Source organism: Cyprinus carpio, chromosome B5, assembly GCF_018340385.1.
Source record: "Cyprinus carpio isolate SPL01 chromosome B5, ASM1834038v1, whole genome shotgun sequence".
In the NCBI taxonomy this organism is placed as follows: Eukaryota; Metazoa; Chordata; class Actinopteri; order Cypriniformes; family Cyprinidae; genus Cyprinus; species Cyprinus carpio.
In genome coordinates this window covers 16,962,615-16,979,615 of record NC_056601.1, presented here as the reverse complement: position 1 = coordinate 16,979,615, position 17,001 = coordinate 16,962,615, and the positions used below count along the sequence as shown (strand labels likewise).

Genomic DNA, 17,001 nt, shown 5'->3' with positions numbered 1-17,001 from the left:
ACGTATATTTTTGTGGAGAAAAAAAAAATCCCAGAATGCACTGTGACAACCTCAGAGAAAAAAATAAACCCAAGATGGAGGATGAGGTGAGAAAAACGATTATAAATATACTTTTCAGACAAAAAGAACTGAATCTAATGGCTATAACAAGAACAGAATACTGTAGCAACCAAGAAACATTACAAATGAAAAAAATCGAATTTAAATACAGTATATACATTTTTTTTGAGGGAGTACGGAGACTGACTCTTGCAAGTGTTCTTTGGGCAAAATTAGCTTTTTGTGATTCTCTGATACTCTATATAGCTTCAACAAAACCAAATACAACCATCTAGCCCACAGAAAACCTGTGTTTAAAGGGTTTAAGTCCAAAATCCTATGAAGACATTTTATTGGGAATTTTTAGTTCCAGAATCCAGCTGTTGCATTTGATTGTTTAGTGGTGCGTTATGCCTACTTCTGGTGATGGAGGAATTGCAAAATAATTTTCCCCAAAAAACCTGTTTAATTAATGGGAGGACATAGTGGCTGCTTTAGCTCTTACAGAGCTGTGGGTTCATGTAGCTGATGGCTTGGGTGTGCCATGCTTGTCTCATCCAAGAAGGTCAGACCGCAAACCTCTCTGGTCCACAGTGGCTTCCCTTGCTGCCCTTTTCAGTAACACACACACACACACGCGCACACACACACACACACACACACACACACACACACACACACACACACACACACACACACACACACACACACACACACACACACACACACACACACACACACACACACACACACACACACACACACACACATATACTTTAAAGTCTTCGACATGCTTGAACTTTCTTGAGAAATGTAAGAGCAATATATTCAGAAGGTCATCTATTCTGTTTTTCCTCCTGTCCCCTCAGGGCAGTGAGAAACTCGCTGAAGGAAATGAAACTGAGCAGTCAGTATGACAGAATATACCAGACTGTGACTGAATATAAAAAATTGCTGGTCTGTTCAAATATGCAGCTGATGTGCTTCCATTCATCATGGAAACAGGTTGTTTTTCACACAAAAAAAGATGTCAGCCCTTCACTCAGGGACATGAACGCATGTTACTGGGGTGTTAATTAAATTGTGATGAAGAAAAAACAAAGGGAGAAAGGAAGACGGAAAGTAAAAGAATCTACATAGTTTCGACTGAATAGCCAGAATACATCTTCACCAACAAACAACAACGTTGATCTGATAAATGGTCACTCGTTCTGTTCAGATAAGCTGTTTTTGGGTTGTTTGTCTGGAAACAAAAACAAGCCTGTAAAAATAGTACAGAAATCAAAAGTGAAATTTGCTTTGTGAAAAATTTAAATGCGCAATTGAAAGAAAGCATGGAATGTTATTTTGGAGATGTATTTAAATATTACTGTTTTTATTATTCGTTTTTAATTCATTTAAACAATTACATTTGTTTATATATACACATTCATGACATTTATTTCTTAAAAAAAACAAAAATAAATAAATGCCTGGTTTGACAGATTATCATTTTAATCAGTTGCCCTGAAGACACAAACAAGTTTCTGTTTCTCCTTGCAAAGTATGTAGAACTGGTTTGTTAAGCTCCAAACTCATACGGTATGTGCACACACACAGACCTTGTTTTTTTTTTTTTTTTTCTCGGTTTACATACCATAATCAGTTCTGAAAATGCACTATTATTTTAATGCCAGAAGATATTTTCATTGTTCATTATGAAGTACATCTGTGAGATAAAGAACCAGTCAAAGAAAAATACATATTGAATATTTATTATTGGTGTTACACAAACCAAGCAGCAGAATTATGGGGCTCCCTGGCCAGACTGCCACTCAGTCTACATGACATTTCCATTCAAAACAATACTAAAACTTTCCCAAATTAATTTAGTGATAATTATATTCACATACAGTGCCGTGAAAAGGCTGTTTTTTATTTTTTTGCATATTTGTCATACTTAAAAGATACAGATCATCAAACTAATTTTAATATCACACAAAGATAATGAAAGTAAATACAAAATGCAGTTTTTAAATTATGATTTCATTTATTAAGGGAAAAAAGCTGTCCAAACCTACCTTGACCTACGTGAAAAATGAATTGCACAATGCCAGGAGGTCATAAAAGACCCCAGAAGAACACCTAAAGACCTGCAGGCATCACTTGCCTCAATTAAGCTCAGTGTTCATGATTCAACAATATGAAAGAGACTGGGCAAAAACGGCATCCATTATATCTTATTATGCAGCAGGACAATGATCCAAACACACTAGCAAGTCCACCTCTGAATGGCTGAAGAGAAACAAAATTAAGGTTTTGGAGTGGCCAAGTCAAAGTCCGGTTTTTAAATCTGATTGAGATGCTGTGGCATGACCTTAAACAGTCCATTCATGCTCAAAAACCCTCCAATGTGGCTCAATTAAAGCCTGCAAAGAAGAGTGGGACAAAATTCCTCCACAGTGATTTGAAAGACTCATTGGCAGTTTTTGCCTACGCTTGATTGAAGTTGTTGCTGCTAAGGATGGCAAATCATTATTTCAAAACTGCATGTTGTATTTACTTGGGTTATCTTTGTGTAATATTAATTATTTTATTTAATTTTTTTGATGATCAGAATCTTTTAAGTGTGACAAATATGGAGGAAAAAAAAAAAAAAAAAAAACCTGGAGGGGGCAAAAACCTTTTCACGGCACTGTATGTATATATATATATATATAAAAAAAAAAATCATGTATAAAAAGACAACTTAAAAACTAACAAGATTTAGTGCAAAGGCATAAACAGTGAAAAACAAAAACAACTATTGTTTTTATTTTACAATTTTCAGTACAAAAAATAGTGAGGTTAGAGATGTGTGTCTGCGATAGGAATCCGCCGCAGCTCTACGATTTGAGAGTTAGCCACACTACCTCCATCATGACTGCCGTGGACTGACTCGCTGTCACTCACATTAAGGCCAGAACCTGTTTGTAGGTAAAACATGATTCCCAAATTTTGTGAACAACAAAAAACTAAACAAAAACTAGTATTCATCAAAAAAGTTCACAGGTATTAATAAAATGGCTAAAGATCTGTAGGGATTTAGGTACATTTTTAAAGAAAGGGGCTTACCAGTTTTTAAGGCAAATATGAGGTCATCAAACTCCTGTGACTCCTCGTCCTGCACCAGATTAGTGTTGATGAACCCTCCTTCTGTGATGTAGGTCTCATCCTGAGGACTCTGTTTGAAAACACTGCTAGGCTGACTGCTGGGCCTCAGTGAAGCTCTCTCCCAATCTGCAGAGATCTGAAAAACATAACAAAAAAGATCTTTGGATGTCAGAAAAAAATCAGTAAACCAATTTTCAAAGCTTCACCGCATTAAAATGCCTTTTGCAGTTGAGTTCGTTTTATTAGTTTTTTTCTAAACTTGTCACAAAAACCTGATATACTAAACAATAATTATTCCAAATCAATGAATGATAAGTCTCATATTATCACCTCAGCAACACCTAACATTACAGTAAAGCATATAAAAAGCACACTCGGATCAGTTTAATAGTTTAATGTTAGGTAAAAAAAAAAATGTTACTTTGGATAAAAGCGTCTGCTAAATGCATAAATAAAAAATAATAAAATAATACATCAAACTGATGATGAAGTATGGTAATATAAATGGTATAACAAACTGTTTACCAGTTGACTCATTTCTAACGTTCTCACACACAAAACTAAATACTGTAGAAACTGCTGACTTTTGGCATGAAGAGATGATCACAATAACCTTCTGAGTCCATCCTGTGACATAAATCTATTTTTTCACTCATTTCAATCATCAAAGTAAAGAACAAATAGCCCCATTAAACACAACATTGTGAAACAGTACACCTGACTTTCCCTTCCCTTAATGTGCTTCCTAATGGCAATGGCTTCATTTCCTTTGGCTGGGTGCTTTTTCCCAGGAGGATGGAAGGAGAGGCCACTCCTGTCCCCCATGTCCCAAGCACCTCATTTTGGTACAATAGCCCATCGACAGTTCTGTAATCAGTACAGAATGTACTGTACACCGGGTGAACTGAGCACCGCCAGGCACCTAGTCATGTCTGTTTGAAGAGCCTGAGGAGACGGCCACCCCTCCAGAGCGCTGTTTCCTTTCCTCTCTCCACCAGTCACCTCCTCCCAATCCAACTGCCTCTTGTCTCGAGGCCACATGTGACACTAAGAGCTGCTTTAAGCTTTGAGTCAGTGCTCTCATGAACAAAACAGGATTAATTCAGTTCTCTCAAGTCTGCACTTAGAGGTCAATGTCCCTAAAATTACAGTCCTACCACAATCTTATTGATTTGTCCTCTCATAAATTGGCTTTAGCTAAATAAATAAACATATTACAAGCCAATTTGGATGTTGCATAAGCTTTATCCAGTTTCTGGAGCTTAAACTTAACCCAAGTCTCATCATTAGCACCTACAGACTGAAAACTTTGAACACTGGTGGCACGGACAAAAAGTACATAAAAAAGTAGGGTGAACTATGTAAAAGTGGAGTGAAGCACTGCTAAAAGCTTTTTACTCTCATCCTGGAAGTGTTATTATGATACTACAACCCAAATTAATATTTAAATATTTTGGGTGGAAATCTTTAGGCATCTCATGATTCTTTGGCAAACCCTATCACATTCAAAAATGACTCTTTCATTTGTTTTTCTTAGTAATTAATGAATGTACTAGCGTTTTATTTATTTAATTATAAGTACTAATTAAAGCTGCAAGCAGCGAAGAACGGGCCCTCGCACCCGGGCTCACCACCACCGGGTGGCTTTTGTAACACAGTGAACGGCGAGAAATATGCGTTTAATGTGGTAAATATAAGAGGAATATGTCAAAGTCATTTATATGTGCCAATCTTCCTGCTGCCAGCTGGTGGCACTATGACTATAACTGCATTTTGTCATGTAGATTTCTTCAGTCCAGCACTTTTATCAAGCATATGAAATTTAGTGCAGATTAAACATGGAATGTTTGAGTTAGTATAAAGCATGTTAATGTTAATTTTAGTTGGGATTTTTGAGTTAGTATAACTGAATATTGGCCTTTTAGATATCCTCAGGCCATGATTCTTTCCAAACATTTGAAGTTTGGTGCAGATTGGACATTGCATGTTTAAGTTAGTGTAAAACAAGCCATTTTCTGTTGTCAGCAGGTGGCGCTATGATTATAGTGGAATAATGACCTTCAGATGTGTTCAGGCCAAGACTCTTTTCGAACATGTGAAGTTTGGGGAAGATCGGACGTCTTATGCCTGAGTTACAACAACTTCTATTCCCATGGCAAGACATCGAACTTTGTCACGGCGCCATGGCCACACCCTTTAATGAAACCTCAAGATGTTCACAATTTAACATCGCAAAGGCCTTTAGATTAGACTGACCAAAAAAAATTATAAAATGTTATAAAATTTCTATGAGTAGTTTGTTAGGGCGTAAAACATGTCACTTCCTGTTGCCAGCAGGTGGCGCTATAGCGATATCTGAATATTGGCATGTAGATATATTCAGGTCAGGAGTCTTCTCAAACATGTGAAGTTTGGGGCAGATTGGACACTGTATGACTGAGTTATAGCAACTTCCTTTCTCATGGCGAAACATCGACATTTGTAAGGCCGCCACAGACACGTGCTTAAACGAAACCTCAAGATCTTCGCAATTTAACATCGCAAAGGCCTTAAGATTACACTGACAAAGTTTGGTGTTGATCTGAATAAATCTCTAGGAGGAGATCGTTAAAATACAACCCCTGAAAATGGCAAAAACGACACAAATTTTGCAGAGAAAATTAAAAATAACTGACTTCCTGTTGGGATTCGAATTTCGTACCAAGAGACTTTTTTGTAGGTATTGGTGTGTTACATGTGTGTACCGATTTTTGTACATGTAGGTGAAACGTAGCTCGAGGCGCACTCCGTTGAAAATGTATAGGTGGCGCTATCGAGGCATTTTGCCACACCCAATGGAATATTGGCCTTCAGATGTGTTCAGGCCAGGACTCTTATCAAACATGTGAAGTTTGGGGAAGATCGGACATTTTATGCTTGAGTTACAATAACTTTTATTCCCATGGAAAGACATCGAACTTTGTCACGGCGCCATGGACACGCCCTTTAACGAAAACTCAAGATCTTCACAATTTAACATCGCACAGGGCTTTAGAATAGAGTGACTGAAAAAAAATGTATGTCATAAAATTTCTCGGGGTAGTTTGTTACAGCGTAAAATATGTCACTTCCTGTTGCCAGTAGGTGGCGCTATGACTATAACTGAATATTTGGCATATCAATCTGTTCAGGTCAGGAGTCTTATCAAACATGTGAAGTTTGGGGCAGATTGGACATTGTATGTCTGAGTTATAGCAACTTCATTTTTCATGGCGAATCATCGAAATTCGTCAGGCCGCCACGGACACGCCCTTCAACGAAAACTCAAGATCTTCGCAATTTAACATCGCAAAGGCCTTTAGATTAGGCATACCAAATTTGGTGTTGATCTGAATAAATCTCTAGGAGGAGTTCGTTAAAATACAAGGCATGCAAATGACAAAAATGATGCAAAATTTGCTCATAAAATTAAAAAAATAACCGACTTCCTGTTGGGTTTCGGATATTGCTCCAAGAGTCTTTTTTGTAGGTACTGATGCTTTACATATGTGTGCCAATTTTCGTGCATGTACGTGAAACACAGCTCAAGGGCTGTTGATTTTTTTACGATAGGTGGCGCTGTCGAGCCATTTTGCCACATCCTCTTCTGAAACCTATATCAGACGAAAATTTTCACCAGGTCTGACGCGTGTGCAAAGTTTCAGGACTTTTCGAGCATGTTTATGCCCTCAAAAATGCGATTCATTTTGGAGAAGAAGAAGAAGAAGAAGAAGAAGAAGAAGAATAATAATAATAATAAACAAAGCAGATACAAGAGGGTCCTCACACCATCGGTGCTCGGGCCCTAATAATAAACAAAGCAGATACAATAGGGTCCTCACACCATCGGTGCTCGGGCCCTAAATATTGCTGCAAGCAGCGATGGCGGGCTCAAGCCATCAGTGCAAACGCCACCCCTGTGGCATCGGGAAAACTGTGCCCACCTGGCACATGCATTTACAGTAACTCTCTGGCAGTCTGGTTTTAAAGGATTTGGCGATTAAAGGGTTAATCCAAACCATCAAGACTGTGAAAGACACACACAAAGAACAATATATAAAACTTTAGTAACACTTTTTAATAAGGTTTCAGTTATTAACATTGACTATATTAATGAACATGAACAATAAATATATAGCATGTCAATGTCAGTTAATATTTAAAACTTAAAATTTAAAAAAATAATAATAATCTTTTAACATTAGTTAATGCACTTTGAACTAACATCAATTTAGATTTAGAAAAAAAAAAATCATTTTAATGAGCTATAAATATTTGTGAAATGATTATATAAAACTATATTACCAGTAAAATTCATTAACTTTTTAAAATACATATTATGTTTCTTTGAAAGATTTTTATAAATGATTTAAATGCTCTATACACGTTTCTACAATAATTATTTAAAAGTAATCCTATAACGCCATCTGGTGGTGGCCATGATTGGTATTACACACTGCACGTTTGGTGTTGCTATCTGAACCGGTCAGAATGAAGCGTGCCTAAATAGAGCGCGAGAACAGAATACACTGGGCATATGCCTACGTAACTCCAGGTTCACACACTCTGTCTGTAATGCATTTTTTTTCCGAGCCCATGTTAATGGATCAGAGCGTTCACACTGCACACGGTAAAAGATGTGAACAGAAAAGGTTAGAAATAGAAAGGTGCGAAAAGAATGAATATCTAGCGCATGAGCATATAGAGAGAGTTGTGAGTCCACAGGACACAGTTTGAGCAGAAGAGACGCGATTTAAGTGCGCGCATTCTCTCCGGGCGTGAGCAGCGTGTATCTGAGCACGCGTGTCTGGTTTTGTGACAAAGCAAAGGACATCTGCGTGAGAACAGAAAGATTGGCGCTCACGCATTATTTTAATGTGCTTTCGCGTTACAATAACGCGCTCTCGGTGCTGCTTCTGAACTGCATACACATACTGTATACACACTGCAGACGGAGCACGTGTGAACCTGTATAATGTATAACAAATCTATTTCAACACCTGAGGCACCGCTACAATGAGCTCTATGACCAATGTATGGCAAGAAAACATGCCTAATAATTCAGGACTCCTGAATATAAGGAGTTTTTCACTTCCAGCCTTCAAGGACAATTATATATCACTCATAAATGATTAAATAACAAATGTATAGTATTTATTAAGATTGATGTGATTTGGAATTGGTAAAATGTGCTTGAAAAAAAAAAATATCATCAGAATATCAATGTGCCTAATTATTATGCACTCTGTGAAAAAGCATTTTTTAATGATTTTATTGATCTATAAGCATTTGTAAAATATTTTTGCCTGCATTACAGCTTAGTCTTCATCTGTGAGCTGAAGACCCCCCTCCCTTCACACACTCAATCTCCAACAACAAAGTCAGCCACTCAGCCCCTCCCTTTCCTCACACAGAGAGAGTGGCCTCAGAGCGACATCAGATGTCTGACAGTTTTTTAATTTTCTGTTATCCATACAGTGTTGTAAATTTGTGAAACTATGCATATTTCCTCAGAATGATATGCTCTCTGTATGTAAAAAGGTTTTGAAGTGTTTGGAATCTGCAATTTAAAAATACAAGACAATTAATGTTTCCCTTTTTACTGTTATTTCAAAAAATCACCACGGCAAAACCATTCAAGCTATCCAAAATTCCTTCGCAATTTAAGTTCCTCAATGTTTTGGCATCATGTAGAAAAAGTTTAGTGTGCATAGTGTAATTTTCCTCTGAGCAGTATACATTAATTCCCAGCTATATTTTTCCAAAAATCCATATTCAAATCAATATACCCGACTTCCTGTTGGTTGTAGCTGATGACTGTGAATTAGAAAGTTGTCCGTCTTGATAAGAACAATATATGTACCGAGTTTGGTGTCTGTAGCTAAAACTAACCCCCCCACTTTTGACAAAAGGTGGCGCTATAGAGTGCCTCCTCCACGCACTTTTAAGTGCTTTTGCCAGTGTCTAGCTATCATTAATACTGATATGTGTTCTGAGTTTCATGTAATTCTGAGCATGTTAATTGCCTCAAAATCACCAGAACAGAATATTCAAATTTGACACGTTGCCATGGCAACATTATATTAGATATCAATATCCCCACAACAGATTTACATTGGCCGTGTTTTGTCATTATTCTGATGAAGTTTCAAGCAAATCAAGTAAAAATAAGATGCTGAATTCAAAGCATTTTGAAAATGACACACTTCCTGCTGCCAGTTGGTGGCGCTATAACTTTGACTCCTAATAGTAACATGTATGCGATCGGCATCATACAACAAACAATCCGATGAAGTTGGATCAAACTCAGGAGATGTATGTGGATGTTATTAGACATTTCCTGTTTCTCATTATTTGCCCTAATTTCAACGCCTCGCCACGGGCAAACCGTTCGAGATATCAAAAATCCCCTGGCAGTTTTGCATCCCCAATGTCTTGACATTATGTTCACTGAGTTTCGAGGCAAACGGTTGAAAGACCTCAGAGGAGTATATCAAATTCCAGAGCATGCTTTTTTTAAACAGCCTTGAATAACTCACTTCCTGTTGGGCGGAGCCTATGACATAGAGCGCGAAAGTTGTTCGGCTCAATGAGATCTATAAGTGTACAGAGTTTCATATAAATACATGCAAGTATGTGTGAGCTATGGTTCAAGATTTCTGAATTTGTTCCAGGGGGCGCTGTAGAGTCCCTGTGCCACACCCGGGTCCCAGCCTCTGCGCCGTCCTGATGGCCGCAGGTTCCAATGTGTGTGCCAATTTTCAAGAGTTTTTGAGTATGTTAAGGCACCCAAAAACCCCCGGAAGGTTTAAGGAAATAGTATATTTTATATAGATGGGAGTTTTGTTGTAGGGCTGGTGTCGTAGGTTTAGGCGACAGGATGGTGGCATCAGGAAAGCTGTGCCCAGCGGCACATACACAGTAACTGTCTAGCTCAGGGGTGTCCAACTCTGTTAATGGCGATCGACTGTCCTGTAAAGTTTAGCTCCAACCCTACTCAAACACACCTGAACCAACTAATTAATGTCTTCAGGATTGCTTGAAAATTAAAGGTAGGTGTGACTGATTAGAGTTGGAGCTGAACTTTGCAGGGCAGTCGATCACCAGGAACAGGATTGGACACACTTAATTTAGCAGTTTTGAATTAAGGCATACAGCAATGAAAGGGTTAATCCGAACCATCAAGAGACACACACACAACACAACATATAAAACTTAAGTAACACTTCCAATAAGGTTTCAGTTATTAACATTAATTATATTAAATTTCATTAACAACAATTGTATGGCATTTATTAATGTGAGTCTCTCTCTATCTGTCTTTCTCACTCACTCACACACACACACACACACACACACACACACACACACACACACACACACACACACACACACACAAAGAACAATATATATATATATTATTCTAAAATTATTCTAACACTTTTTAATAAGGATTTAGTTTTTAACATTATATAAGTTAACATGTACATCATTTATATATCATTTATGAATCTTAGTTAATATTATGTTAAAAATGGATTACTACATTATTAATTAAAATTTATAGTTAATGTACATCAGTTACTGTACCATGAATTAACATATTTTTTTTTTTACTAACACAAACAAATGCAGTAAAAATATGTTAATACTTAGCTTGTACTAATGTTAAAGACTATATTATTTAACTATATCATTTAACACACACACACATATATGTTAATTAAAGCTTAGTTAAAAATATTTAAATACATTGTTTACTAATACATTTTTTATTTACAGTTTTTATTTGAAGATAGTTTATGTACTGTGAAATAACATTAACATTAATATTTTTAATGATAGGATTAACTAACATAAAAAAGATTAATAAATGATCTGAAAAATAGATTGTTCATTGTTAGTTCATGTTAATGCATTAACTAATGTAAACCAGAGAGCTTATTATAAAATGTTGCCAACACTTCATGATCTATAACCATTTTTAAAAATCCTTTTAATGATCTATAAACATTTGTGAAATGATTATATAAAACTATATTAGCCGTCAAATTCATTAGCTTTTTAAAAATACATATTACTTTTCTTTGAAAGATTTGTATAAATTATTTAAATGCTCTATACACGTTTCAACAACAATTATTTAAAAGTAATCCTATAGCTCCATCTAGTGGTGGTCATGATTTGTATTACACACTGCACGTTTGGTGTTGCTATCTGAACCATTCAGAATGAAGGGCGCCTAAATGGAGCGCGAGAACAGAACATATGCCTCCGTAAATCCAGGTTCACACGCTCTCTGTTAATGCGCTAATCCGAGCCCATGTTAATGGATCAGAGCGTTCACACTGCACACGGTAAAGGATGTGAACAAAAAAGGTTAGAAATAGAAAGGTGCGAAAAGAATGAATATATAGCTCATGAGCATAGAGAGTTGTGAGTTCGCAGGACACAGTTTGAGCAGATGAGACGCCTTTTAAGTGCGCGCGCTCTCTCCGAGCGAGAGCAGCATGTATCTGAGCACGCGTGTCTGTTTTTGTGACAAAGAAAAGGAAATCTGCGTGCGAACGGATAGATTCGCGCTTGCGCATTATTTATGTGCTTTCGCGTTACAATAACGCGCTCTCGCTGCTGCTTCTGCACCGCATACACATACTGTATACGCACTGCAGACGGAGTACGTGTGAACCTGTATAATGTATAAAAAATCTATTTCAACACGAGGCACCACTACAATGAACTCTATGACCAATGCATGACAAGAAAACATGCCTAATAATTCAGCACTCCTGAATATAAGGAGTTTTTCACTTCCAGTCTTCAAGGACAATTATATATCACTCATAAATGATTAAATACCAAATGTATAGTATTTATTAAGGTTGATGTGATTTGGAATTGGTACAATGTGCTTGGAAAAAAATATAAGAATATCAATGTGACTAATTATTATGCACTCAACGAAAAAGCATTTTTAATGATTTTATTGATTTATAAGCATTTGTAAAATATTTTTTGCCTGAATTACAGCTAAGTCTACGTTTTGTTTTTATATCTTTTTATGTTGCAATTAACATAATTCTTAACCTAATTATTTAAAATCATGTTGTCTGTGCCCTACAAATTGTACTAGGTTTTTTTTGTCCCTAAAACTGACAGAAAAGGATAAGGCCTAAGAGATTTCTTAAGCTGTAATGATAAAAAAACAACAACAACAACAACAACACACAATTACTGATTTATTTATTTTTTTCTGGTGATTAAAGAGATGTTAACTCTCTCTCTCTCTCTCTCTCTCTCTCTCTCTCTCTCTCTCTCTCTGTCAGCCAGCCCCCCTCCCCCTCCCTACCCTCACACAGAGAGAGTGGTCTCAGAGTCAGATCAGATGTCTGACAGTTTTTTAATTTTCTGTTATCCATACAGTGTTGTAAAGTCGTGAAACTATGCATATTTCCTCAGAATGACTTCTACTCTGTATGGAAAATGGTTTTGAAGTTTGTGTAAGCTGCAATTTAAAAATACAAGACAAGTAATGTTTCCCTTTTTACTGTTATTTCAAAAAATCACCACGGCAAAACCGTTCAAGCTATCCAAAATCCATTCGCAATTTAGGTTCCTCAAAGTTTTGTCATCATGTAGACAAAGTTTGGTGTGTATAGTGTAATTTTCCTCTGAGTAGTATGCATTAATTCACAGCAATATTTTTCCAAAAATCCACATTTAAACCAAAATAGCCGACTTCCTGTTGGTCTTAGCTGATGACTGTAAATTAGAAAGTTGTCCGTCTTGATAAGAACAATATATGTAACGAGTTTGGTGTCTGTAGCTAAAACTAACCCCCCGACTTTTGACAAAAGGTGGCGCTATAGAGTGCCTCCTCCACATCCTTTCATGTGCTTTTTCCATTGTCTAGCTATCATTAATACTGATATGTGTTTTGAGTTTCATGTAATTCTGAGCATTTTATCTGCCTCAAAATCACCAGAATAGAATATTCAAGATTGACACGTTGCCACGGCAACACTATATTAGATATCAGTATCCCCACAACAGATTTATATCGGCCGTGTTTTGTCATTATTCTGATGAAGTTTGAAGCAAATCGAGTGAAAATAAGATGCTGAATTCAAAGCATTTTGAAAATGACACACTTCCTGCTGCCAGTTGGTGGCGCTATAACTTTGACTCCTAATAGTCACATATATGCGATCGGCATCATACATTGAACAATCAGATGAAGTTTTATCAAAATCAGAAAATGTATGTGGATGTTATTAGACATTTCCTGTTTCTCATTTTTTGCCCTAATTTCAACGCCTCACCACGGACAAACCGTTCGAGATATCAAAAATCCCCTGGCAATTTTTCATCCCCAATGTCTTGACATCATGTTCACAGAGTTTCGTGGAGAATGGGTGGAAAACCTCAGAGGAGTATTTCAAATTCCAGAGCATGCTTTTTTTAAACAGCCCTGAATAGCTCACTTCCTGTTGGGTGGAGCCTATGACATAGAGCGCGAAAGTTGTTCGGCTCAATGAGATCTATAAGTGTACAGAGTTTTATATATAAATACATGCAAGTATGTGTGAGCTACGGTTCAAGATTTTCTGACTGTGTTCCAGGGGGCGCCGTAGAGCCCCGGTGCCACGCCCGGGTCCCAGCCTCTGCGGCGTCCTGATGGCCGCAGGTTCCAATGTGTGTGCCAATTTTCAAGAGTTTTTGAGTATGTTAAGGCCTCCAAAAACCCCCGTAAGGTTAAAAAAAAAATAAAAAAAATAATAATAATAAGAATAATCCTTAGGAAAACAATAGGGCCCTGCGCCCATTGGCTCGGGCCCTAATTATAAGCACACAAATGCCATCGCACATACGTGGAAAAGAAACAATATTGATTCAGAATTTTAAAAAAATGTAGAGAATTGATATTTAATATAATGCTAAATACAGACACAATTAGGCACTATTTTTTATTTGAACTGTATTATTAATTTTTTTTTTTTTTTTTTCAGATAAAGTGGGGCAGTGCTTTTAATTCAGGAAATATTTTAGCTGCATTTAAATTATTTTCCCAAATCTATCAGTAAATGATGTTTAAATTAATGCTATCAAATGATTAATCGCGATTAATCGCATCCAAAATAAAAGTTTTTGTTTACATAATATATATGTGTGTATTGTGTATATTTATTATGTATATATAAATACACACACATGCATGTATATATTTAAGAAAAATCATGATAATTTTATTTATGATTACATTTATTTGATACATTTGAGTCCCTGAAAATTATTCCATTGAATTTAATAGTTTCACTTGTGAAGACTCACTAATAAATTGTGGAGTCTCGAGAACAGCTCAGCATTAAAGTTGCAGACTGAAGGAAACTGAGATATTTTCTTTATAAACATCTCCTCTAAAAGCCTTTCTTGATCACTGCCCATCCTTCCCAGGCTGCCTGTGCTCTCTTTACAGTCCCACGTCTCCCCTCCTAACCTCCCTACACCCTCATTCCCGGATCTGTGAATAGTTTACATTGAGGGCTCAGAGGAATGTGAGCTTCTACACCAGGCCTCTTTATTACATAACACTCTCTTACAGTCTGTGTGTGAGTGAGCTGACTCAGTGAACAAACACAGGTCTGAGAGTCCTCTACCTCGGCTTGAGGATGATAAATAGGTGGTTATGCAAACACACATAAATCTAAAGGCTACCAATGTAATCTCACAAGTACATGGTATGAAATGCTGTCAGATGCCACTGCCAAATAAAGCAAGTGCAACAACTATTCATTGAAAATGTTTATCAAAACTCTCAGTAACAGACGCACCTCTTCCATGGCACTGATGAGGTTCTGTGTGGACTTGCTGATTTCTCCTCCACCCACGGTAGCAGCACCAGTGCTCTGGTATATGGACTCTGGGCTGCCGTGTCCATTCATTTCCACGGTGTAGGTTGCCTTAGCTGGCCAGAAGAGCTGATTATGCATGATGAAGTAGACGGAAAACACGTACAGACCCTGAAAAAGATGAAATTACAAGTTAGATGAGCTCAGCACACTGCCACATCAGATGAATGTAAAATATATTGTGCATTTTAGCATGGCAGGAACTACGTATTAACTACTGTATGTATTATGCATCAGCATTTTGGAACACAATATATAATAATTTGTATATATAACGTACAGTATATATATATATATATATATATATATATATACACATACTGTATACATAAGAATTGTTACATCTAATCAAAACTAATCAAAAAGAACAAACATTACCAATTAATCATTTGGTCTTAAATTCCATATTTTGTAACAGCATGACATCATTTCCCTCCCTCTGACATCATTGTCAATGAGGTTCTGGCCAACCACGATTTTTACTGGGTAGCAGCACCAAACCAAATATCGCTGTACACACACTTGTGCCAAATATCTCATGGACACAAGAAATGTCAAAACAAATGGGACATGTGGGTGACAGACTGCAGATGAAACTAAAATAAGAGGGGGAAAAGTGCTGAGCTTTTGGAAATACAGAGAAATATACAGAAAGTTTCTGAGGAATAGAGACAGTTAGTGAATAATGTGATATGAGTTCATGCATTCTCTTAATGATTTATATAGAGTGGAAAATGTGAAGAGAGAAGAGAATAACCCACACACACGCACACACACACACACACACACACACACACACACACACACACACACACACACACACACACACACACACACACACACACACGCACACACACACATGTATTAGGGACTGGACTTACTTCCTTTGAACTTAAAATTTCTTTGAAGCTGAACTGCATCCAAATGAAACATAACCACAATCCAGCCTTCACTGAAACCACTGTGGCTCAGCACCATTGACAGGTAAAGTAAACTGGATATAAGCACGCACACACATACCACTCACAAAAATAGAGTATCGATCTCAGGCCTCATTTACAGACTATAAGTGGGCAGCCTGTGCTTCGCTGGGCAGCTTTATCACTGCTACCTGAAAGACATGCAAATGTCCAGAGGCCAGAGCGGCATGCTCAATTTCTTCTGCTAGTTACATAACTGTTCTCAGGTCAGAAGAGACAGGTGTGGTTTTTACCTACCATATAAGGGAAATGAGTTGACACAATACACCTTGTGAGAAATGGTGTGGAAGAAACAGACAGAGAACACTGGATATTTAGATGGAATAGTCCATCTAAATATACTCAACTGCATCTGCATTCAATTAAGCTTTACATAACAGAACCATCAAAATAATGCAGAAGTATAATAAAAGTTATCTATATGATCAATATGTCATATTCGAAGTCTTGTGTGAGCAACACACTGACATTTAAGTCATTATTCACAGATACTGGATGAAAATAAAGAGAACTATTTGGACTCAAAATAAAAAAAAAGAAGTCAAAGGTTTAAAACAACATGAGGGTGTGATATCATTGAGTGGATGGTCATTTTTGGTTGCTATCCCTTTAAGGTTATTTTTCAGTATTTTCTATAAGATAAGAATAAAAAGTGTTGATTCTCTCTTTCCTCATCTCATATTTTCTTTAAAACAAATATTATAAAGTAGTAAGACGTGCATAATACCAAGAGTTTGTAGTCAATACAATTTTTTTTTTAATGCATCTAAAAGAAGACTGTAACGCTCACCTCTAATGTTTCTATTATGATGTATTTTAAAATGTATATATTTTACAAATGTAATTTATACCTCAGATTCTAGTGTTGCATGATTTTTCACATGATTCTTCAGAAATCATTCTAATATTCAGATTTGGTGCTC

At 36.8% G+C, this 17,001-nt stretch overlaps 1 protein-coding gene across 1 annotated transcript in view; it reads right to left on the bottom strand.

Moving 5' to 3' along the window:
* Window positions 1–1,774: 1,774 nt before the first annotated feature.
* Window positions 1,775–17,001, bottom strand: part of adgrv1 (adhesion G protein-coupled receptor V1) — a 139,956-nt gene continuing 124,729 nt past the window's right edge. The window contains 3 exon segments of the mRNA XM_042724629.1: window positions 1,775–2,984; window positions 3,133–3,307; window positions 15,021–15,209. Of these exon segments, the coding sequence (XP_042580563.1) occupies window positions 2,866–2,984; window positions 3,133–3,307; window positions 15,021–15,209 (483 nt within the window). The 3' untranslated portion in view covers window positions 1,775–2,865.